Source organism: Antrostomus carolinensis, unplaced genomic scaffold (genome assembly GCF_000700745.2).
Source record: "Antrostomus carolinensis isolate BGI_N321 unplaced genomic scaffold, ASM70074v2 scaffold77, whole genome shotgun sequence".
In the NCBI taxonomy this organism is placed as follows: Eukaryota; Metazoa; Chordata; class Aves; order Caprimulgiformes; family Caprimulgidae; genus Antrostomus; species Antrostomus carolinensis.
In genome coordinates, this window is record NW_010327779.1 from 42,182 (window position 1) to 67,623 (window position 25,442).

The following is a 25,442-nucleotide window of genomic DNA, read 5'->3' on the forward strand; positions in this document are numbered from 1 at the left end:
TGTTACGATGGCAGATACGTGGGTAGGAGTTCCATCCTTCGGTGGCCGTGGGTACGTATGCGTTACGCTAATTAACGAGTGCTTAACGGTTATGCTTCCTGAGCATATGATCTGAAGACTGCATCAAAATCAGTTAGCTTGAGTTCAGCACAGTCCTACGCAGGAGAGGACCGTGTAATGTTTGACACCACACAAAAAAATCTGTTCTGTGAGCCATGTTAATGGATAGAACTTCTGAAAGTTATCTTAGTGGCTGAAATACACTATTTTCATACAGAGGAAGATATAATTAAATTTGCTTATATTTTGCAAATAAATTTGTTAATTTGATAAAATATAACTGGGGAGGTTTAGCTCACCATAAAATACGCTTAGAATAATAGAATCATTTGGTTATAAAAGACCTTTGAGACCATTGAGTCCAACTGTACCTGTCCACCACTCAACCATATCTCTGAGCACCTCATCTACCCATTTTGAATACACTTTTTTTTCCAACAAGTTTAAAATAATTGCTTGTGTGGTATAACTGATTCTTCAACTCAGCCGAAATCCAGCGAAGCACTGCCTTCTATTTCAAACCCATAGAAGCTGAAGGGTACATCCTAATGCTGTAGAAATCTCACTGCTATTAAAGTGAGTGCAGTTAGCACATGACCCTTACACTTTTAATCACAGTGAATGTCACTCGGTGTTTAAATTTCCCATTTGAGTAGAAATAATGATTGTGGTTCTCTTGTGGAATTGTGGGTACATTATGTGGGTACGTTGTTTACATCAAATAATAGCTGTGTCACCTAATATCACACAATTTAAAATAATTAGTGGCTGGTTGTTTCCTGAAAGTCTGTCAATCTCTCCCCCTCCCAGAACCACCACAGTGGTCTTGTGTTGATAGACTTGGTCAGTATAGTGTGTGCTTATATTCATAACCTTGAATCTGCCTGCACTGAATTCTGACAGTTGCCCCATTGTATCCTCGATGCTTCTTTTTTTAAGGTACTCATCAGCTGCCTGGCAAACTGTTTTATTTCAAAAGCAGCTTTTGAATTGTAACTGAACCTACACACAAACTCACTTTGGATCGTTGTTCCTAGAGAAATGTGCGACACAGTTGAGTGAGCTGAAGGGGGGTAAGATGTGACAACTCAGTGTTTTGTCTGTGCTCTAGAAGAGTTAATAGTGCCGTGTTCTAAATGCAATGAATATTTAAGTCTAATAGTGAAGCAAAGTGCAATAAGAAGAAATACCTCCTCTAACAGAGAATTCCTATCTAGCAAAGTAATTTAGTGGAAGTGGAGATTTTATGGGGCAATGACCTTGTTGCTTGCAAGGCGAGCACTGCTTTGTCCCTCATTACTGAGCTGAGTTGAAACCTGAGAGCTCTCGGCTGCTGTAGCTTCCAGATTGTCATGCTGAAGCCAGGCTTTTTTCACTGCCTTACCTGTTGGTTCAGAAACATATCCTGAGGGTGGCCAATGTGGCTTTTCTTTGCTCTGTTTAACACAGATAGGCCTGTGTGATCATTCCATCAACAAAGAATTCCAGTTATGAATTAAGATTTATTTTCTTTTCTCTATTAGTGCTTTTGAGATGTGTGCAGATTTCATGATGTGAGAGTAGCTGCTCAAGCATTAGCAGTGCACGTAGCTTTGTAGTGTCAGTTGTTGCTCCCTTGTTCCTTATCTTCATTCAATAAAGATAAGTATTGTAGATGGTTACAAACCTCCAGGATTCCCTTAGTTATGGCAGTGTAAAAGACTTGATTGATTCTAGTGGAGCAGATTGGTTTTCCAAATGTTTAAACTGGTGTCATCCCTGTGCTTGGGAATTTGTGGGTAGGGAGTAAGTGGCAGGTGAGCAACATAGCTGTGGACCAGCAGACATGGGTTTGAATTCCTTGCCTTTCCCAGTCAGAATAAAACAAATTATGCTGTCATTTGCCAATAGACAAATGACAAATTTGCCAAAGTGTAGCTTTTAAGATTGTGATGAAGTCTCTCTCCTGAGCTGGACATAAGAAACCAGAAGGCAGTGGAGAAAACAGGCAGGTATAATAGGGCAGTTCATGTCTCCGTATGAGCAGATGAGCAGAGACTGGTAGTCTGCCCAGTGGATGGAATGTGAAGATCTATGGAGTAGGCTTTTCCTGGCCAAGGGTCTGTGATTTAAACTCTGCAATGGCAAAATTAACTCCTGGTCATGCAGAAAGTTCTGTGCAGGCAAGCCTGATAACCACAGTGAGTCCTGCTGAGTCCAGGAGGTCTGTGTACACAGTAACGCGGTTTTTGTGTGTACTGTCACAGGATCAAGGCCCTGTTCATAATGCTCTGTTCTGGCTGCTGGAAGAATGTTTATATATTCCTGAGAAATATAGAATTTGTGTGATAGAGCAGCTGTGAGTTTCATGGATATTATCAGATGTTTCTGAGGGATTTGCCAAATTGGTGTAATTTGTAAAATTGCCGTTTTAATAAGCAAGTCATGTCTGAGGGAAGAGGAATGAGCTTGTCCCATACAGGTTCCAATTTTCAGAGTTAAAAAAGAAACCCACTAAACACCTCTCAGCATTTTTTTTTCCCCATTTAAATTTTGGCTCATACCAAGCATCTCCAATCTGATTCAGCTGATTATATTTCAATCAGAGTATTAAAGAGTGATAACACTTTCCTGGTGTGAAGTAAAATTGAGGAGACTGCAAGTATGAATTAGCAACCTCATTGCACGTAAGATTAAAGATAGGGAAGAAATTCAGAGTGTGCATACCTTTTGTACGTAAGCCGCTTCTCTCGTTAATTGTGGGGTCGTAATTAATTCTATTTTCAGAAAATTAAACCACTTTGAATGAATATATGATTCTCAGGAAATACATCATAAATCAGTAAATACATTTTGAACCAACTATTATTTATCAGCAGGGGCTTTGGCATCTGGTTGCTCCATTATAATTAACTAATACTATGCAAATACTGCTGCGGAGAATGGAAAAATAACTAATTTCTGTTTGAGGGGAGCAGCGTGGCAAAGGCAGTGAGCACATGCAAATATTAATTTGCAAGAGCACGTGAGATGGCTCCTTAGCTACATTAGTGATTTGAACAATATCAGGAATTACTATTCCTCCTGCAGTCTTCGTCTATATGGGCTTTTCGGTATCAATCACCATAGCAACAACCACTGTTAGTAGTGAGACTGCAATCCAGCTGCATTATTTCCTCCATGGGAGGCCTGTCATTTTTTCAGAGCAATGTTCTTCAAGGTCATCTTCATTTACCTCCATCTCTTTTGCTGTCCTTCCTGGAGGACAGCTTTCCGTGGGAAACTTGTCCTTCTAGGCATGAGTCCATGCTTTAAAGACTGGCATTTGATCGAAGGTCTGTATGAAATATCCAGATGCTTGGTAAGCACACCAGTTGTCTGCAGACAAAATAAATAATTTAGATACAATTAAGCCTGAAAATAAATATTTTTTAAATAAAACTGACATGATGAGAGCATTGGTAACTGGTCTGGGAGTTCCAACTTAATTTATCCTGTCTAGACACTGTTACCTCCTTATCCATGGTCCAGCTCAGAAATTACTTTGTGGGCTGTGGTAGCTGGGTTTGCACTTCTTCACACAGAATAATACCTGGGCAGATGGAGCTCAGGCATTCCACCCCTGCAGCCTGTGTGGAGCTCAGATCCTAAACCTCTCAGCTTAGGAGAGTTTCTGAATTCCACCAGCCTCTCCTGCCAGTGTTGAAGCAGTGATAAATCAACAGCACATCTCTCTCTCTTCCCAGTGTAAATGTTAGTATGTGCAAATCATTCTTTGCCTTCTTTAAAACATCTATTATCAGATTTAAGCAAATAAGAAATTTTAAGACACACTTTTTTAAGTTGCTTTTGGGAGGGTGTTGGAAAAATGCAGTGTAATAATTCATTCTATTTTCTTGTCTTCAGCATCAATAATTGCTGTTATCTACTTTACCACAAATTTTACCAAATAATTATATTTCTTTCAGCCATTCATGTAATTTAAAGTAGAACTGACTTTTTTGGAGGAGAGAGATGAATTAAATACCTGACTTACTGAAAAGCTAGAAAATCTTTAATTAAAGATTAGCAGTGGCAGCAGTTATAGCCTGTTGAACGTAATTCTCAGCTTCCGTTAATGATGGATATCCTGTTTATTTCATATTTTGTGCTTTATCCAGATTTGAGGATCCATTTGTGGTAGACATGTCCACTGTAGAAATGTTGTTATGTACAAATAAGTATTTTTTGAAATTACAGTTCTCAGAGTGCCCTGTATCTTTCAAGCATTCTACATTTCTCTCTGAGCACTTTAAAAAGCACGTGGTAGAATTATCTTAACTCTGGTGCAGCGCCTGAGCTAAGGTTGTCCCTGCTGTACCAGACCACTCACTAAAGCCTCAGGTTAAATAAATCCTGGCTCTGGGCAAAGGGGAACCAGCCAGTGAAATGCTAACTCCACAACTGCAATCCATCTTTTTTTTTTCTTTGTTTAACTTCCTGTATCCAAAGACTGCTTCTGCTCCACTCCCCCCAGGAGAGGTGACAAGACTGCAGCTGGAGGCTGTGAAGCAAAAACTGTGACAGTTGTGCTCAATGTATTGGCGTATAGTACGAGGTGGAAATTAATGTGTAGCACCTCTGGTGTATATTGTCTGTAGGCCAAAGCACATGTACACTATCATTTAGATGTGATATTTTGCTTCCTGAAACTGTGAAGAACCTTAATGGGTTACAGCACTCTGCAAAAATGCTTTTGAAGCCTGTTGGTTAAACACTTCTTCTTGACAACCTTTCCAAGATTTCTACTGAGATCACTTCATATTGGACGTGGGTTTTGCACCTTAGAGTATGACATTTATTAATTTCTTTGGCACTGAGGAAAGCATGCTAATATTTGTTTCTCTTGTTTTGCACGAATAAACTTACAATAGGACACGTAGCAAAATCAGAGAATGCAAACAAATTGCTCAAGTCAAAATAAAAATACCCTAGTGATGATTTAATTACTGTTTGCACACTTTCTATTGCAAGGCTCTGGAGGCAGTGAAATGCTGTAGTGATGGGACTGCCTAGGTACCCTGACAGATTTATGAAAGGAGGCGTGAAACAAACTGTCTCTGGGACTTCCCTTCTCTATCCTCATCTCTCCAGGTGCTATGTAAGAAAATTTGTAGTGCTGCTTTTTATTAGGTTCTTCAAACCAGCACCAAACCACGCAGCAGGGACCCCGAAGAGCATGAGCACACTGGATCTTGCCACGGTACAGAGGGATTGTAAGCAGCTTTTCTCCTCTGTTGCCTGTTTGTGCCAGAGAGGTCCCTGAGTGGCTGGAAGCTGCAGGCTTTGCTTTATCCTGGCATGCCCTGTGGATTTTAGCTGTCAGAGAGGATAACGGAAGGGTGAGAGGAATTGGGACGTTATCTGCCTTTCCATGGCCAGCAGGAGAGTCAGCTGCACATGGAGATGGAGGTCTGTGCTGGAGGCGTGTGTGACCCAGAAGGAACTGTCCCATTTGAGGTGGCCTGAAGGTGGTCATTAGGTCTGTAGATGAAAAGAGCGTTTTTATTTCTTGAGTTCACCAGGAGGTGCCTGGAGCAGCTTTCTGTAGTGAGGGACCACGTGCTGCCATTTGGCACTGCCGCTGGCTGCTAGTGCATGCACTGCTGTGGCCCCTGTGACAGCTCTGGTGGCTGTCCAGTGACCTTGTCGTGGCACAGTGGTAGCAGCCCATCAGCCTTACTGGTTGTCCCAGTAGCATATGGCTGCTGTAATTGCAGGCAGGAAGAGCTGAGCACAGAGACCTGCTCTTCTGCCTTCCAGTCCTTGTCCCAGTGCAGGTGATGCCCTGTCAGTGCTTGTGCCCCTGCCCCTGGCTTTAGCTGTGCAAGTGAGTTGCAGAGACTGATCTGCACCGAAGGACTGTGGTGGTGGGAAAAGGGAGTTAGCAACAGCCAGACTGCTGTGCTTGTTCCATGGAGGAAGAATGTGGAGTCTCTAGTGCTGTCATCACACTAAATTTGATTTTTAAAAAGAAATGAAACACAGTAATCATGACCATGCAATTTTTCTAGCTAGTAATTCACAAGCTGCACCGAGAAAGTCCTCATGAGAGGTTACAAAAGCTGAACTGCTTCTATTTTCTGACTGTGATTATCAGTAATTTAATATCTGTACTGGGATTTGTAGGTGCAAAGAAGGAGCTTTTGTGCTAACTTCCATTCTCTGTATCCCACACATATGTTTATCAGTTGCTAATTTGCCAATGCAGCAGATTTCTGAAGGGAAGTGCATGCAGACAGAAGGAGGGGTGGAGGTGGGACCAGGAAAACAACGAGGGAAAAAGGATGGGCTCATTACGGTTGAGGGAAAGGAAATTAATGCACATTTGGAGTGTGCAAATCATTACAACCTTGCCCAAAAATGACGGATCAAAGGACTATGCAAAATTTTGCTCGCTGATCTGTTTCTGAGATTCATCAAAATAATGCCAGAAAAGCAATTTCTTCTTCTCAGCCTTGTTCTGTTATAGAGACTGTACATAGCCCTTGAAACATCCCTGTTCCTCACTTCCTTTTTTAAATACATTGGTAAGATTATAGCTGTTTTCTTAAACTTTGACTTGGCAGTTCCATATTATGCATCATCTGAAGACAGTGTTAGGTTATACAGCTGTGTATTGATCAGTAGGGTTAATAGATTATTTTATTTCTAGTTATGGGATAAGGATAGAAAATATGCTCAATGGAGAAAAAGAGCAGAATTTGGTAGAAAAACAGAGCATTTTAATGGTCAGAGCACAAGGCAGGAGGGGAGAAGTATTGTCACTCTCTGATGTAAAACTACCCGCTGCTTAGGTTAACACACAGAGCCCAGCAAGTCTGCAAGCTAGAGTGTAAATAAGTATCTGTGTACAAATGAACATGTTCTTAATTGCTAGATAAAGAGTTTCATTCCCAGGTATAAAACAGACATAATATTTCAGTAGAAAGCCACCAGGTTCCTGTTGTTGGCTGAAAGCTGGGATATGACAACTCCTTCACAGAAATTCTGCTGCTTCCCAGATGCACTTGCCAATGCAGCAGTCGGTGCCATCTGAGCTGCGTGGTTTATTACAGGGAAACAGCAGATACAACAGTGACTAGTGCTGCTTATGAAGACAGAAAGACTCCCGAGTGCAACGTAAAAAAATAAAATAAAATAAAAAATTTATTGTAATTTATTTTAATATATTTATTGTAATTTATCAAAGCTGTAACTTTCCTGTAGATGACTGAAACTGCAGAAGCAGAGTTCTTTTTCAAGTCACTGCCTAGAAGTATTTATGGAGAATTTCTTCCAGGGTGTTGATTCCCCCCAAACTTTGATGAAATAAAGTGACTGTGAACTGCACGTTGTTGGAGTACCTGCAAGTTTAATTTGAGCAGGCTTTTCTGGTTCAGCTGTCCATTAGGCTTGCAGAGGAGAGTATTCCACTCAGTTTTGTATCTGACAAACGCCTCATTTGTATGTTAATGTTGAGTTCTGATTTCCAGGGAAGACATTCAGTGTGCTGTAAAGGGTCTTACTGGCAGATTGCAGATAAATTGATGCTCGACTCACTAAATATTTACCCTACACATCCCACTTAATATGTCCAAAACCAGGCACACTGTGAAATTCTGAAACCTGATTCTGTGCTTGTGAAAGTCAGGAAGCTGGTAATGTCAGTGCAGAGCAAATTGAAGCGCCGTGCAAGTCCTCCAGCACGTGCCAGCACACCTCCAGCCCGCCCCGCAATCTCCCCGCTCTTTCCGTGCTGTCACCCCCTACGCCGGGGCTTGCCTGGCTGCTCCCACCTCAACACCAGGGCAGTGGTGGGCAGTGCTTTTCCTATCTGCAGTTCTCACAGCCCTGCTGCTCTTTCTGCTTTGGGGCTGCCCATGACCTGTGTCTATGGCACAGCTGGGGAGGTGACCACTGCGTCTTCACCGGCTCCTCGTTGTGGAGTTTGCCACTGGGGAAAAATGTTTTGGGTTAGGACAGCCAACGTAATTCTGTTCTGCCCTCGGTCTCCCCCTGTCTCAGACATTCCTAATACACTAAAGCTGGCACAACAGTGACGAGTAGGTTGGAGATCTCACAGTTCACCTGTTTGTTTTTATTCCCAAGCCTGTTCTCCCAATGAGTTCCAGTGCAGTAACAAGTCGTGCATCTCCGTCATCTTCGTGTGTGATGGTGACAATGACTGCGGGGATGGCAGTGATGAAAAAAAATGCTCCCCTCTGACCTGCAACCCCAATGAGTTCCAGTGCAACAACAGCGTGTGCATCCCGGAGCTGTGGGTCTGCGATAACCAGCCGGACTGTGAGGATCAGTCGGATGAGTCCGTGGAGAAGTGTGGGTACGATGCCAAGGCCCTCAACACCTGCGCGGCTCATGAGTTCCAGTGCGGCAACGGTGAATGCATCCACCTGAACTGGAAGTGCGACGGGGACGAAGACTGCAAGGACAAGTCCGATGAGCAGGATTGCCGTGAGTGTCTGCGGGGGCAGGGCAGAGGGCTCTCCTCTGGGGGGGACAGGGGCTGGAAGGCTGCTGTGGGCTGTGTTTTAAGGCAAGTCTTTGATGTCTGTGCAGCAACTGTGTGCCTGACAAGGAGTATTTGTGTCCCAATGGCACGGCTGGGTGCCCAACCCAGCAGGGTCAGGTACATTCCAGACTCCTTTTATGCTTTTTCCTTGAAGATTCAGAGAGGAGGTGCAAGAGCAGTTGGATGGCACCTTGTCTCAGAAAAGATCTGTTTCACTAGAAAGACAAGGAATGGGAAGAAACGTTCAAAGCCCTCAGGCTGCATGGTGGGGTCACAGCCTGGAGGTTAGAAGCTGCAATGCTAAAGGGAATATATGATCATCAGAAAAAAATAATTAATTTTCTGCCTCTGAAGTTAGAGTACACTGAACAAGGCAGTCAAGAGCTGCACCTCTGAAGAATCCAGTTTGAAATGCACTTTGAGCTTGGCTTGATAAAGGCACAGAGCTGATAAATAATGGATTTCTTTTCAGCTGGCTTTATGCATTTAACATGGTGTTATTGCTACATGTGTTATTTTGAATGTTTTATCCATTTTTAGCTACTAAGCTGTTCAAGCTGGTCACTTACCTGAGGAGGGAGAGAGAGAGACAAGGCAATAAGAGCAAAATGTTTTGCTAAAGTATTCATAATCACAAGATTGAAATAAAATAAAATATTTACATAGCTATATATATTTAGTAGCTCTGACATTGGGCCACCACTGGGGAGAAAGGCAGCAACTAGCTGCAAAAACCAGACGTTTTTGCAAAGGTACCTAAGAAAAGTTACCACTTTTGCCAGCACCATCTTTTCATACCCGTGACAACACTGAGTCCAGGCTGGTGAGCTCAGAGCAGCTGTGTGGGAGAGCCCTTCAGAGAGCGGGAGATCAGACTCTCTCCCAGTCAGAGACAGGCAGATATAAATTCAGTGGCTTCTTTAGCAAGAGGCAGAGGATGTAGTAAGCCCTGGACACCACTGTTTACACTTCAGGAGAGCAGGGGGATGAGCCGCAGGTAACCCCAGAGCTGCTGTGCCTTTAAAACAGTCAAAGACTTTTAAAAGAGAGGTGAGAGCAGAGTAGGAGAAGCCCAGTACGTTTTGTTAGGGAGAGAGGAGCTTTGACTGCTGGGTACGAGGATATCATCGCTGTCAACCCCCTTCCATGTAGGGATGGAATAGGTAGGATGTCTTTTCCTTCATCTCCAAGGAGGTGATCCAGGTGCTGCCAGAGCTCTTGCACAGCAGGTACCCAGGCAGTACTTCAGGGTCTGAAGCGTTGCCAGGACAGTGGAGTCAGGAGTTGGTTCCTGGTGTCCATTTCAGTATGAAGTGACTGTAAGAAAGCCAGGCAGGGGCATGTGGGGTGGAGATGTGCACTGGTAACTGGGACCCAGCCTGTGTTGTTTGGTTCATTCTCAGATCTCCTGCAGACAATCCTGTACTTGTATCCCCTCTGAATCAGGAGGCAGTGGCTAGGCCCATGTTACAAACACAGGTGAAGATTTGGTGTCTGGTGCAGGGGACTCTCAGCAGAACTGATCTCTGTCCCACAGGTTGCATTCCCTGCAGCTATGGCAACCTGGCAGGATGACAGTTTAGACAACTCAGGGGAGGGAAAGGTGATCTCCGTTCTGTTTCCAAGTGGGGAGCAGTTTACAGATGGCACTTTTCGATGAAATGAAAGGAATTTTTTTAAAGGAAATGTTTCTGAAGGAATTTTTGCAAGTCTTTTACAGGCCCCATTTACTTTGACACTCTGCTGGGTGAGAGGAGTGGGACTGTGCCCACGTACCTTGCCGAGGCAGAGGGAGCACTCTGTTCCCCAGTGACTTTCCTTGATCTGACAGACACCAGCAGTACCAGCTGAGCTCAGACTGCCAAGCCGTGAGGCCCCAAAGGAGCACAGCTCTGACAGCATCCCTCAGCTACAAGCAGCTTCAGCAAACAGCACCTCCAGATACGCCGAGGGCAGCCTCCCTGGGGCAGAGGACACAGCTGGACATCGCTGCAGCACAGCACAGTGCTGACAACCAGTGGAGAAAGGAGGAAGTGTGACAGAAGTGACTTGAGACAATTGTATCTCTGACTAGCGGAGATTTAGCACCCAAGGGTTTTTTTCCAGTACGTTTCCATACAGCACAGTGTGCAGCTTATCTGCCCAGCAGAAACGAGCATGAGAGCTGCTGCTGCTGCTGCTTGCAGTCCTGTGGGCCAGGAAACAGTGGGATTCAAAGCCCCGTGTTTTAGCTACTGCAGTGCTGCTCTGTACGGAGAGCCTGGTTCTGCCCTTCACACCCATGCTAACTAGGAGTCACCCCAGTGCCCCAGCAGCGTGTTAAGCCTGCTGCTAACTACACCCTGAGGAGGGGAATCTCTGTGATAGTCGCCCGGAGAGGACTTGCTGTGCTGAGTGCTCACATAGCTGACGGGGTGACTGGGTCAGAGTCAAAACTAGTGTTGCTTCCTCATCCTAAATGCAGCTGTTGCTTCAGTAAACGTACCTGCAGTAAGAAAGTGACATCTGAGAGCTCTGGAAACTCAGCATCACTGTTCATCTGTTGGACTGAAGAGTTTGGAGATTGGCCTTTCCCCCCCCTGCCCCAGAAATTCTGTTTTTGGGATCAGTATCGCGTGGCACACAGGGAGTTACAGGTGTATGACACTGCTGCATCCCCTCAGCAACAGGGACGGCACAAATACCGCTGGGTTTGACTTGATTAAAACTGCTGGTACCAGCACTACATCACTTTTGCAGATGGGAATCATATGGGGGCTGCATTGTATGAAATAGAGGGATGGGAACTAATGCTTTAAAAAAATGTCATGAGGCCACCACCAGTCATTTGTTACAATCATTTTGGGGTGATAAATGAGTAGAGCAGAAATGAAGGGTGACAATTGGTGAACAGGTTTTGGCAGCAAGACAACAAGTAAATAGGAGGGAATGAGTCATTTCAGGAAAGCTGTGTGAGAACATTTGAGTGGTTGGGTTGGGTTTTTTTTTTCCCTAGCATAGATATTCAAATATGAATATATATTTATAAAATGAACATTAGGTTAGATTTATTAGTCTCCAAATCTGGAATGGTTATATTTTAAAATGTTCTTTGCAACTCACACTAGGGCATTGTGGAAGGAGAATAAATAATGCTTACAACTGACAGCTAGAAAACAGATCCCTTGAGACCTGACCTCACAGTTTTGTGCCTCTGTCTCCCCATCTATAAAATGGGATTGGTGCATCTTGCAAATGCTGTGGTTTTCTTGAGATTAAGTTCATTTTTTTGGGGGCGGGGGGGAGAAGAGCTAGAAGAAGAGAGAAGAAACACAGGCTCAAACTTGGAATCTGGAATATACCTGCTGAGTTTAAGCAATACAACTTTGTGCCTAGTATTTGCCAATGGGAAGTGTGTCTCTGAATGCGCCTGTTAATTTAGCAGGACTTTGGTAAATGGTTTCATAATTGCTTTGCGGAGCAGAGGAGATGGCTATAGAACTGCTGAGATTTCATTGATTTAAACCCCCCAAAATAGCACAGCAATTTTCTGAACATCTTGTGCAAATAAACAGCACAGCTCTTCCCTTGTCGTGGGATATCGCTCTGCTCTGGGAATGTCCCTGATGGAAACTTGCTGTCAACTCTGCCAGGGGTGCTGAGGTGGGTTTGTGTCCTGGCTTCAGGATAACAAAGTTCCTGGCCCTCTCCCTGCAAACTTATGCTCTCCAGGTCAGATATAAGCATAGCATTCTCTCTCCTCCTACTGAAAAACACACCAAAAAATAGAAATGCTGTATAGACATTTTAATGTATTTGTGATTGGTGGGAGTTGTTACTGTATCTGCTCTTTTTAGAGATCTGTTAAGAGTCTCAGGGGCCATTCCTCAAAGGTTTGAACTTCCACAGCTCTGCTGGAGTGAGAAGTCAGCCAGGAAACCAAGCCTGATCTCCAAACTTCTGTCTCTTCTTGAAGCAAAAGTTTTGTGCAGTGGTGGTGTACAGTCTCACAGCTGTGTTTTGCAGTCCCTGTAGCAACAGAGCTAAGAGCTGTGCTGTCAGTCTTGTGGTGCTTGTGCAACATTGTCTTGGCAGTTCCTGCAAAATTCTCCTTCATTTTAATTTGTTTTAGAATTAGAAACCTTTCTATTCTTAGTATCTAGCTATAACTGCTTTTTAGAAGAGCTTTGAAGATTACAATTGAGGACAATTAGTAGATTTTATAACAGCTGCCTTCCAAATCTGTAGCTGCTGTCATGCAGATTTACTTGATAAACTAGAGACTTGTTCCTGCTCCAGGAAAGACAAGACCCCCACTGGCTTTAATTACATGTTACACTTTGTGTGTGGGGTTATAGTCAGAAATGGAGGACCATCCTTTCCTGTCTCCACATACAGAAGTTGCTCCAGAAAAGGTGAAGTAAACTGTTTTTCATGTTGGGGGTGAGGAGAAGACATAATTGTGGCAAGGGAATTTTTGACTAGACAGTAGGAAAAGCTTTGCAATGGCCAAGGTTTAGCTTGGAAGAGGTTGGGATTGCCTAAGGGGAAGGTGGTCTCTGCATCAGCAGGGCTTCTCCAGGCATGTGGCTGTACGTGCAGGAACAGTTCAAGCAGAAATGCCTCTGCCTCCCTCAGTGCCACTTCCAGATCTGTGGGCTGTGATTCTCCCAGGCCACAGCTTTGTTTCTTCCTCTCCTTCATTCTTCTCATTTAGAGCAGCAGCTTCCACGTGCTTAGTTTGGAGCTGCTGTCCCAGATGTCCCACTGAGGTTTCCCATTTCTGTGCCTGGGTTTATTAGCTGAAATGTGGCGACACAGCTGGTCCCATAACTGTGCTTATTGCTTGGGATTTTTTTCTCGCTTTGCAGCTTTGTATGAATATAGTGTATATGGCTTTCCTCTCCAAGGAGCAGTGCTATTTCCAAACTTTCCTCATGTGAATACTGTGTATTTCTAAATGCAGGATTTCCCCCTTCCCCCACCAGTCCTGCAGTTGTGGCTTTTCCTGTGTCTTGTGCCCTTCGCTGGCTGAAGATGCCCTAGAGCTAAGTCCAGTGAAGCAGTTGTGAATCTGAATCCTGCATCCCGTGGGATGCCATCACCAATAATGCTGAGCCTTTGTGCAACTAATACTTTATGATATCGATGCTAGCTCACTTCATGTCTGTGGCTCTTCCTGGGTTATCTGAAAGTAGTAATTTTTGTATTAGAACCAGTTTGTCAAATTGTCAAGGAGGGTCTGCCACGCAGCTCTCACCTCCCATGTAGTAACATCAGTGCTGACCCCCTCTAGCTACTCAGAGCCAGTGATTTTCTGTCATATGATACCAGGATGCAATCAGCAAGATGGAAAGGCTAGAATCAAGAGCTCTCCAGGGTGCGCTGCCTTAATAGGATTTTAAGAAAACATCTGTAAGATGGTCCCCTCAGAAGTGAGCTGCATAACATGTCCCAGGAACGAGGAGCCTGTTTTGCCAGTGAACTACAGGCTGCAGCCCTTTGCTGGCTAGCGAGCGCCTGTGCCCTTTGTCAGCACAAGCCTGGTCCCAGCTAGGGAGGTCTCACTCAGCGTAACCTCGGGGAGGGAAACCTGGCTGCTTTTAGTACAGTCGCTGCAGCTGTCTGTTTTAATTTTTCCACAACTTTGCTGCTCATCAGATCTATTTTGAGTCTTTAATAATCTGACCTGGGCAAATGAGCTTCAGCCTTGAAACCTGGCCTGACACTGTGGAGATGTTTTTGTCCTGTAACCCCAAGAAACACCAAGCTGCAGTGCAGCGAAGCTCTTCTGCCTTCCAGTGGTCTGCTAGCTCATGGGCATTTAGTAACCCAAGTGATCACGTCTGTGTTGGTAGCTTCGTCCCTAGTGTGACCACATTGGCTTTGGCAGAGAGAGTCAATACGTGTCTCTTGCTCATGCCCTTAGCCTGAACATGTTTTGAAATATATCTTAAATACAATTTTTTCTGAAGGAAGGAGAGCTGAAGAGCAGTTGCCTTTGCCTACCCAGTGCCACTCTGCACTCCTGGTTGGAAAGTAGCTTGGCCTCTCACATAGACTGAAAACCCCAGAGGGGCTCCACTGCTGATAGTTTTGCTGCCTGCTTGCTTTCTGGTGTCTCACCTGAGAAGCTTCACTGCCTACACTGATTCAGTTTTTACTAGGTCTGCTCATATGGGCTTTGAGGTTCTTTTCCCAAGGACATGGGGGGTGATCTGGGATGGCAGAGGGGCACCAGAGGACAGTGGCTGAGTCAGCTGCTGTCTCTGTTGCTTTGGTGGAAGCAGCCGATGCTCTGTGACATTTGCTGCCAGAGGGTCCAGCAGTGTCAGAGGTACGTGGCTAAAAGGTACCACACAAAAGATTCAAGTTCTGTGTGGCTAATACTTGAATGTGTTGTCTTAAAGCTCTGGTGACCTGTCGGCCAGATGAATTCCAGTGTGGCGATGGGACCTGTATCCACGGAGCAAAGCAGTGTGACAAGGTGCACGACTGTCCTGACAACAGCGATGAGGCAGGCTGCATCCAAGGTAGGTACAGATGTCTCTGCACTCCTCGTGCTCTGTGGTGTAAGCCTGTGAGAGCTGCCTGGCCATTGGAAGGGCTCCTCTGGGCCATGGCAGGCTGCTTCCTGTAGAGAGTTTTAAGCCATTCTGGCAGGGGGGTTGCTTGGGAGAGATGATTGTGCTGACTAGGTAGACTGCATGACTTGGAAAGTTCCTTGCATGATACTCAGACTTAATGTTCATTTGCTTAATCTCATCCCATTTCTGCTAATGACACCCTCTTGAAGCTTTATGTCAGGCTTTTTGTTCTCATGAGCCTCATCTAACGTAGTTGCTTTCCTCTCTTGCCCAACACGACAGAGTCAGCATGTGAAAGTCCCAGCAAGTTTCAGTGTAAGAGTGGAGAGTGCATTGACGGAGGCAAAGTGTGCGATTCACATAGAGACTGCAGGGACTGGTCTGACGAGCCTCTGAAAGAATGTGGTACAGTACTTGCCTTCTACGTGTTGCTCCTGTTGTAACTGCTTCCCCTCTCCTCCATCTGGTGCTCACAGCTTTGAGTGTAACCACATGTAGCTGCTAATGCTATTTCTCACTCTGCTCCTCTTTCCTTGTCTTTATTCTCTTGTCATCCTTCATATGAATATAATTAGTGGCCTAGTCTGATCATCTGTAAGTTTGAACTGTGACCTTCTCGGCTCAGCTTTTATTCTTGGAGGGATGTATGAACTGAGCATGGGACTAGAAATCAGGAATTCCCTCTCTGCCCAGATACTAGTGTCCTCCACAGCACAGACCAGTTTATTTAGCCTCATTGCCTAAATGATCTTTGAATTGTAAGATGATGATAACATCATAGAAATTTAGCATTGGGAACATACCTTGAAGGTGAAAACACATAGAATGGCAGCAGTCACTGAGAGATTACTTAAAACGTTTCTGGGTTCTGCATGTTGTTGTTGCTTCTCTTAGAAATGACAGCAGGTTGCTCTCTGCAGTGTCCTGCCAGCTCTGGGCTAGCAAGAATGCGCAGGCCATGAGACCTGGATCTGTATTGGGGCTGTCAGAGTCAGTGGAAGGGAAAGCCCAGGCTAGAGAGCTGTACTGCTCTCCCTGGGGCAGCCCCTCTCTCCCCTTTCCCACCAGGCATTGTGGGCACCAGCCCCAGCGTGGAGCATTACTCACATTTGGTTTTTTCCGCAGTGCAGAAATGTCTCAGACAGGCATCCCTTTGCATGACATCACGGAGCACCAGTAGCATGGAGCTCAGTGCCTGCCTCTTAAAGGACTCACATTCAGAGAGAACTGTCAGTCTCTCCTCTGTATCAGACAAGAAGTGTGTGTGCATGCCTAGTGAGGGTGCTCTCACCTCGTGCCTTTCAGTATGCCCTTGCTTTCTTCCACACTAACCCACATCTCCCTTTCTTTTTGAGTGGGTGTTGCAACTTATCCGTCTGTGGAGGTCTCCCAACAAAGCTGGCAGCCCAGTTTGTCTTAGGAGACTGGGCAGCAGCACGGCACAGCTGCGCTTGGTGCTCAGTCTTATGGTGGTGCCATGGTGCAGTCCCAGGCTGGCAGTGAGGTGTCATTTGAGTTAGGAAGCTGAGCGGAGAATAGCGCCCCAAGGGAATGTGTTTCTTTAAAAGTGCAGGGTGATGTGGATTGCTGTGAATGTAGCACCCATGCAAAAGTAATCCACGCAGAAGGCAGAAGGTGCAGGACATGCTCATCATCTTGGTGTGTCTGTCTACCTGTGTGCTAGATACTGCAGTGCCCTCCGAGGTTCCCCAGAAAAGCATGGCAGAAGACAGAACTTCACTTGTCTTATTTTAGGCAGGCAGTGAATATGCTGCTGAAGTTTGGGAAATGGGCAGCAGATACCCAGCAGAAAGAGAACAAGCTAGTGTCTGCCTGGCTTCTCCTCAGCTCCTCTTGAGAAGTGCAGTGAGCTCTTGTGAACCAGCTCTTGATTTACAGTCTCTAAATCCATTCCACGAAGCACCTCTGAAACATGGGAACCATCTGAGTGAGGGTTGGCTTGTTGGTCGAAACAGCCTTTGTAGTATTGTGCAGAGAGCAGCTGTGCATTTTTATGACCCAGTTTGCCAGAGGCCTATGCAAGTGTAGGAAGAGGTGATATCCATTAATAAACATCACTGAACAATGACAACACACAACCTGGCTCTGTGGACACCTTGGAGCCTAGTGAACTTGCTCTGTTAATAATGTATTGATGCCAGTATGTGTGTGTCTTTGATAGGAAGGTGAAATCACCCCAGAGCTGAGATAGGGTTCCTTCTGGTGTGGTATTTTCCCAGCCTTACTGTCTTAATTGGCTGGTGGTTGTTTTCATTTTCTTCCCAGAGCACTGGTTTAATGGCTCTGCTGTACTGCTCACCTGCAGTGTGCAAGGAAGCAAGAAGAAGAAGATAAATTAAAAATTTGCCTTTAAGTTGCATTATAGATTAAAGCAAATCAGTTTTGCTTGTTCTAGTGGGCCCACTATCCCTGAAATCCCACAGCTTCTGTTCAGCAGCCTTACTTAGGGAAAGGACTTTCTTTTCACCTCGTGTAGGTTAATTTCAACAACAGGAAATGTTACTTCTGACAGGAAACCAACTTTCCTCAGCCTCTCATTCAGTTCTAGTTAAAAGGGTCCATTTAGTCTGTTTTTCATTTCAGCACTTGAAAGCAGGATCGGAGAGGTGGCCTTGGATTAGATAGGGACCCAGGAGAGGATGGGGATTGTTGCTTCATAAATTGCACACTTGGGCTGATGCAGGCTGCCAGCAGAGACTGTCATGTGGGAGGTGTTTGTGGGAGGACTGTATCTCAGTGCTAATGGAGTATCTCTGACAGACTGTACTTTGGTGTTTTCTGGAATTTTCACATAGATGATTCCTTGGAGCTAGATGGGAAAATAGTACAGTATTTCAAAATAGCTGGCCCCTGAGAGATGAGACTCCCCCAACATGAATTATTAAAGCTCAGAGAAACTGTTCAGAAAAGTCAACATGAACCAGCACATGGGGAAGGAATCTCCTGGAGAGAGCCCTTAGGTCCCTTAGAAGTTTCTCACATGTGACAGAACATGCTGAAAGCAGCAGCCCTCTGATGGGATGGGATGCAGAGATTCACATACGCTGCATCCCCAGGGCTCCCTGTTCATTTAGCCATTAGCTTTCAGTCCAAATGATTCTACAGAGTTGGTTTGGAATAATAAAGAGAAAGAAAGTGATACACGGTGGTGGCTTCCTATGAAGTCACTCATATGCTCTACGGGGCCAGCTCCTGGCTACCAAAAGCTGAAAGATATGAGAAAATTTCTGAGAACCTGTCTTAATTCTATTCAATCTTACAACTAAAAGCTGTCCTATGTCATAGATAATCTGTATGTCCCTTCCAGGTATTAATGAGTGCTCTGTGAACAACGGTGGTTGCTCCCACATATGCAAAGACTTGAAGATTGGTTATGAATGTGAATGCCCGCCCGGATACAAGCTTCTGGATAAAAAAACGTGTGGAGGTAATTTACATGCAAACAGCAGTCCCTTGTGTTTTCACCATACAGAGACGTGATTATATTCAGCATTGCTCCATCACAGATGGTTTGATTTCAAGTTATTGATGGGTTTCAAACACTCCTTTCAGACATAGATGAATGTGAGAATCCAGACGCTTGTAGTCAGATCTGCATTAATTACAAAGGAGACTACAAATGCGAGTGCTACGAGGGATATGAGATGGACACCCTGTCCAAGAACTGCAAAGCTGTAGGTAAGACAATGCCACAGGCTCTTCAACTCTGCTTGCTCCACATCACAACTCCAATAAGAAAACATGCTTGCAGGGCTGAGGCTAGGGGAACAGAAACAAAAGGAAACTAGCAAAGCAAGCAAGCAAAGTCGTTTCATTTTGAGCTTCACAGAACTGCTGCAGTGATAGCAGATGTGTCTCTAGGCAAGAACTACTGATCATGCTGATCAGAATATTTTAACAGTGTACAGAGCAAGATTACAGTCACTAGTTGGCTGTTTGAAGCTGGAACTAGAAAAGAAAGTCTCTTGACAGGTGTTATTAAAAACAGCACAGCAAAAACATTTAGTGGTAGTAGTATTAAAAGGAAGAAGACATCCCAGTGAAAGCACGGTAGGTTAGCCACCTCTCCACCCTCCAGCCTCTTAACACAAATAGCAACATGAACACCAGCAGCTTGCTCAACCTTATTGCAAAAAGGAATGTTAATGTCAGAGGGGTAGAAGGTTGAATTGTGTAAGAGTGCGCAGCAGCCATGCTGGGGGTTTCTTTAATGGAAGTAGTGGGTCTCTTGGGGAAGGGTGAATTACCTGCAATACAGAATTGCTTCTCTAGTGTTATCCTGCACATCCATGTGGCCTCTTTCTTCCCAGGTTCTATATGGTTTGCACTGTGTCCTTCTGTCCTCATAAAGTCTGTTAGTCTCACACCTGCAGTGAGTTAGGATTGACCCAAATCCTGGGACACTGATCTTGTTGGTTAAAAATTTCTGTTGTGCTCGAGAGTCTGTGCTTGGAGCCCTGCAGCACGACATGTTCCAGAGCTAGAACCTTGTCCCAGCTCTTCCTGTTCCGTATCATGTTCCTCAATCCCCTTCTGTCCTTCCCAGTGGAAAGATGCTCTTCACTAGGATCTTCTGCTGACCACTGTTGGAGACAAACTGTTTTAACCCACTAAAACTCATGCTGAGCCTCCCATCCTGTCCCTACCTCAAACAGGGAGGTGCACAAAGAACAAACTAAAGCTTTAGCTGCTTGACTCACAGCTTATTTTAAGTGACTGTTAAGAACACAGAGAATCACGTACTCTGCTACTTGCAGAGGGTAAGGATGTGCACCTCTTGGTCTGAGCCTAGAGACATGGGTGTCTGCCTCCTACAGTAGGAAACTGGCCTCCATGGGGCCCACTGTGGAGGTTAAGGTGCTGGCTGTGGTCTTCTAAGCAAAATAACTGTTGGGTTTCTATGTGTCCTACGCTTCTGTCCTTTGGAAAAATTCAGGTCAGCTTTATGCTTCTTGAGAGGCGCTGACCTGAGCTGGCCTGAGATCGCAACTGCAGTAGTGTATCACCAGCACCCAAGCTGCAGGCTCTGCCCCACAAAAAAGAGATGTGAACTGCTGGAGCCCAGGTGCTCAGGTGGACTGTGTGAGTTCTGCATGTGTGTGACAGTCTAAAATCCCTCCCTGACAACCAGTCCTGGCTTTGCTGGACTCAATGTGGCTCTGTCAGTGCCTCAAGTCTGGCTGCCGCCCTTCCCTCCAGCTAGCCCAGGGGGCTGTCTCGTCCTGGCCATGAGTCACCAAAATCTGGCCCATGTATTTGTATTTAAAGTGTGTAACTGAAGGAGAGGACATTCCCCAGGGTTTTGCATGTGGCTTAGCAGAATGGGAAAACCAAGAGCCAGCGTGCATCTAGTGACCTCCGAGGTGCTGCGGTCCTCCGTGTCCCCATGTGACAGCTCTGCCTCTGGGAGCTGTTTACACTTCCAGTGTGGTGGTGGTGGTGTAAAGCTTCCTTACAGAGCAGAACCATCAGTGACTGATAGCTCTGTTGTTGTTTGAGAAATGAAAGCTGAATCCAGCCCTCGGGTCAGCTGCTAAAATGACAAATGCACCTATTTTCTGTGGTAGGGAAGAGTCCATACCTGATCTTCACCAATCGCCATGAGGTCCGCAAGATAGACCTGGTGAAGAGGGACTACTCCCGCATCATTCCCATGCTGAAGAATGTTGTGGCGCTGGACGTGGAGGTGTCAACAAACAGAATATATTGGTGTGATTTGTTCTACCGAAAAATCTACAGGTAAGGGGCAAGAGAGGGTGTGTGTTTTGTTCTTTGCAAACCTGTGGTTCAATCTGTGCCCTGAAGGACAATCTGCAGAGAACAGCACAGGGTGCAGTGAACCTGAGGGCTTTTCTTTGCGTGCTGGGTTACGTGTTGTGGCCCAGACTTTGTAAGCTTTTTTAGGAATTGAAAAAGAAATCAGGGGCTTGTGCAGTTACCTGGTTTGATGATAGAGGAAGGCTTTTTGTCAGTAATAGATCCTGCTGCATTTGTGCAATTACATGTAGAATTTTGTTTGCCAAATCACGTTACTGCAAAGTGATGCAGTGTGAGACTGCTGCTGTGCTGTGCGCTTGCTGCATGTGAAACCACAGAGGACTTGGCATCTGAAAGCACAAAGGAGGCAAATGCTGGGAGCAAGGAGGTAGCAACACAGATACCAGCTGCCCACTGTGGTCTCTGGTAGACTGGATTTAAATTCACAGCACTTGACCACAGTACACATTCTGTAATCCTCATTCTCCCTCCTCTCTCAGCTGTTTTTATGGCATCCTTCACAGTTGTTATGTAGGGGGGCTTGTGAGTGTGCCTAGTGAAAAATGCATTTAATTTATGTGCTGAGCATCCCCCATGTATATTCTGATTTGCATGGCTATTGCACCCTACTGCAGCTTCTGCAGTGATTTGTTCTGGATTTTAGCTAATGATCAGGCAAATGTTGATTGGTTTCAGTGTGTGGGAGCCAAGCCAGGGTTTCTGCAGGCTGTGGTAGCTCCCGTGCCACCAGCAGGGAAATTTGCCCAGGTTGAGCCATGTATTAAGCACTCAAGTAGATGGGCAGGTACCCTGAGCGGGCCTGGGGGGCTCTGGAAATGGGGAGATGGTTCAGAAGCAAGCTGGCTGCTTTCACGGTGTCTCATTGTGTAGGCACAGACAGGGCTCGGTGAGGGCTCCGTGTTCATACACAGGGAATTATTCAAGTCGTTCTGCTCCTTCTGCAGCTCTCTGACAGTGAATGCCCTGGGGCACTGGGGGCTCTGGAACTGCGTTCATCTTGCAGTTTCAAATGTTTGGGAGGATGGGGTGGTGGAAATTTTCTGCTGTTTTGTAACTGTTTTAAGATGTACCAAGTTATTCTAAGAGCCAGACTAAGCTCTTGGAAATACTGAGGCAAACTCAGAGTAACTGCATTTCAGTTCACTCAGTGCAATCGATATCGGTGCAGAATCGGCCTGTGTCCTTGTAGGAGCAACGCTATTTATGAAACATCCATGTGGAGTTTGCACCTTTCATTGGGGTTTTGAAGGATTTTTGAGGCTGCCACTGATATTTAGTGAACATTTTCTTTGTATCTGATGAGATCGCTTGCCAAATTAGTACAGCTCCATGAATTCCTTTGATGAATCGTAATTAGTTACACAGGTCCCAATTCTGCAATACATTTAAGCACATTTATTTGTATGCAAAGTTCAACTCTGTTCAACAAAGCACTGCACATTATATTCCTAATGTCCATAAATCTCAGGAATCGATGCTATTGAAGTTAACGAGCCTGAAGTCAAATGTTTCGCTGAATTGTGCAGTTGTAGCGGGAAACGGGTACAAAAATCAGATGATGATTCCGTTCTGGAAATGCCTGATCCAGATGTAGGGAGATAAGAACAAGTTGGAGGAGGAAGCGGAAGGTGGCAGCGTGCAGCCATAAGGGTTGCTGCCACACGTGCACTTTCTTTCCGTGGGGCTGCAGTGGTGCTGCCTGGCATTGAGCTGCTGAGGTGCAGACACCCCAGGCACACGCGCACAGCCCCCTCTGTGCCCTGTGTCAGTCCAGTGACGGGTCCTGTCTTTGCAGTGCCTACATCGACAAAGCCAGCGACACAGCTGAGCAGGTGATTCTGATAGACAGCCAGCTGAACTCTCCTGAAGGACTGGCAATAGACTGGGTTCATAAGAATATCTACTGGACAGACTCCGGAAACAAGACCATCTCAGTGGCCACTGCAGATGGAAGCAGGAGGAGGACACTTTTCAACAGTGACCTCAGTGAGCCAAGAGCCATTGCTGTTGATCCCACACGGAGGTAGGTGTAAAGACCACAAATGCTCCCTTTGCCAGCAGAGATGTGCCAGTCTTCTTTCCACCTCTCTTGCAAAATTGTGGGTGATTCTCATTTCATCAAGACTTCAGATGCCCTTTAAGATAGACAGATCCATAGAACTTAAATGGGACTGCTGAGATGGTTCAACCAACTCTTTGCAAGGCCACTGCTGTTAAAGAAAGTTCTGAAAATAACAGTCAGGTCATGTGTTCGATGGGCCCGAGCTGGTCCAGGTAATAACAGAATCACACAATCTGACGTGTGTACGGGCTCCTTGGATCACGTACCCAGCAGACACACCAGGAGAGAGTTTGCATGGAGTTACTAAGGTGAGATTTTGGTGAGATTCTGGTGCAAGTTCTATGGCAGAACTTGTCCCTGTGGGACAGTAAGTGGCTCCCCTAGGTGCAGATCAGAATTAACTGAAGTGGCTGAGGGGCTTTGCTGTAATAAGGAGAGAACAGGGAACCTCCTACTCCAGTTAGTAGCGCGCATTTCTTACACTACAGTCCAGTATACAGTTTGCTTGCATCTGTCTCTTTCAGGTTCATGTACTGGTCTGACTGGGGAGACAAAGCCAAGATCGAGAAAGCTGGCCTGAACGGCGTGGGGCGGCAAGTGCTGGTGGCTGACAACATTGAGTGGCCAAATGGCATCACACTTGGTGAGTGCCCAAGGTTAGAGCTACAGCATCCACTGTGAATGATGTAAATTTATTTTTTATTTTTAAATAGGAAAACAAGATTTTAAGTGTGGAATGGCACCTGCACACAAAAATGCCAGAAATACTGGGTCACTTACTGCTCGCCAACACGAGCGATTTTATTTCAGTAGCAAGCGTAGGCAGGAAGTCCTGCCACAGTCAGAACCTCAGACTGCAGGAGCTTTGAGTTGCTTTTAGGTGTGTGTTAAGGCAAAGGGAAATTGTGGGGGAGGATGCAGAGCTGCAGCAACCCTTTGGAAGTCCAGGAAGCATCAGAGTCCTTGGTGCTAGTGTCTTTGCACCTGGGCCTGTCTCAGCAGCAGTGTGAAAATAGCTCATTGAACTGAGGAGCGCGCGGTACATCAAGAAGAGACGCAGCCTGCGGAGCTTGTTCCCCATCGACGTGCCTGCCCAGCCGCTCTGGTTGGGGGTAGCAAGATGGAACCAATCTTGGCTCGTATCCTGCATCCTACTGGCCCACAGAGGACTGCCCTCGTTCCTGCTGCCACACCCAGCTGCAGGAGGGGAAAGGAGGGTTCCTGCCCTCGGGGGGCAGCAGGGACAGCCTCCTCTGGAGGTACAGCCGGAGGGCTTTAATGCCCTGCAGATGTGAGATTCTCTGCTTGGTTTTATATTTGGAACTTCTGGCCCTGACAAGAATGTAGGAGAAAACGCTGCTACCATTGCATAGCGGTGAAGTGCTACTGCTGTGAACAAATACTGTTATCCTTTAGCAATTAAGAAATTAATTAACGACTTGTTTAATTACAGAACTTGTTTTGTGTTGGCACTGATCCACTTGCATTCTGTTCAGTGATTCTCATCCAAAATGAGTGAATTTGCTCCAGGAAGATAAATTCAGTGCTTAGCATTCTAAATAACATGGGGTCCTTCCCTCCCACTCTTACCTGCACCCTCACCAAACCTGGCTGGTTGCAGTAGGAGTGCCCCACCACCAGTGTTCCCCCAGCCTGCAGCACAAGAAGGGTTTCTGGATGCAGGATTCTTCTTCACTGGAAGTGTGTGAATGACGCAGCTCCTTCAGAGAGGTGTCTTGTTTGAATCACAGTTCTTGTTCTCCAGCAAGAGGCCAAGGACTGAATAGTCTTGAGAGGGATGAAGCTTCTGGCTCAGGCACTGATGGAGTGACTCTGGGAAGCCCCAACTGCTGCTGGCCTGCTCCTCCTGGTAACAAAAGAACCTCATTGTACAAAGCTGTCAGTCAGGCGTTCCCCACACACACACAACAGAATCTTCCTCCTTTTTAATCTTTTTATAGGGTCTTATCCCAGCATATCTGGGCACTAATTCAAAATCAGAACTAGTGTTAAAAAAAAAAAAGCCCAATAATAAAGAGATTAGTCATGCTGCCAGCAGGAAAAACATGCTGGGCGAGAGAAAAAGAGTTGCAGGAGCTGTGTGTAATTTTGCTTCATTGTGTTTCACTTCTCAGATTTGCTGAATCAGCGTCTCTACTGGGTAGACTCCAAATTGCATTCGCTGTCCTGCATTGATTTCAATGGCAGCAACAGAAAAGTTCTGATCTCTTCTGTTGATGATCTGAGCCACCCTTTCGGCTTAGCAGTGTTTGAGGTAAGAGTCAAAAACGGATGCAGAACAGACTGGGGACCGCAAGAGGTCTCAAAGCTGCTCTTGATTAAAAGCTCTGCCTTTCCATAGCACAGAAGGCTCAGCCAGGGCGTTCGCTGCTATAGAAACCGATTAACCTGGTGTGGGTTCAGC

At 45.6% G+C, this 25,442-nt stretch overlaps 1 protein-coding gene across 1 annotated transcript in view; it reads left to right on the top strand.

Moving 5' to 3' along the window:
- Nucleotides 1-25,442, top strand: part of LOC104528073 (low-density lipoprotein receptor-related protein 8) — a gene marked incomplete at its 5' end in the record, with an annotated part of 73,419 nt that overhangs the window by 40,623 nt on the left and 7,354 nt on the right. Inside the window, 9 exons of the mRNA XM_010171978.2 lie at nucleotides 8,170-8,532; nucleotides 14,980-15,102; nucleotides 15,439-15,561; nucleotides 18,485-18,604; nucleotides 18,730-18,855; nucleotides 20,745-20,916; nucleotides 22,751-22,978; nucleotides 23,542-23,660; nucleotides 25,153-25,292. Coding sequence (XP_010170280.1) covers nucleotides 8,170-8,532; nucleotides 14,980-15,102; nucleotides 15,439-15,561; nucleotides 18,485-18,604; nucleotides 18,730-18,855; nucleotides 20,745-20,916; nucleotides 22,751-22,978; nucleotides 23,542-23,660; nucleotides 25,153-25,292 — 1,514 coding nt within the window. The remainder of the gene's footprint in view (nucleotides 1-8,169; nucleotides 8,533-14,979; nucleotides 15,103-15,438; nucleotides 15,562-18,484; nucleotides 18,605-18,729; nucleotides 18,856-20,744; nucleotides 20,917-22,750; nucleotides 22,979-23,541; nucleotides 23,661-25,152; nucleotides 25,293-25,442) is intronic.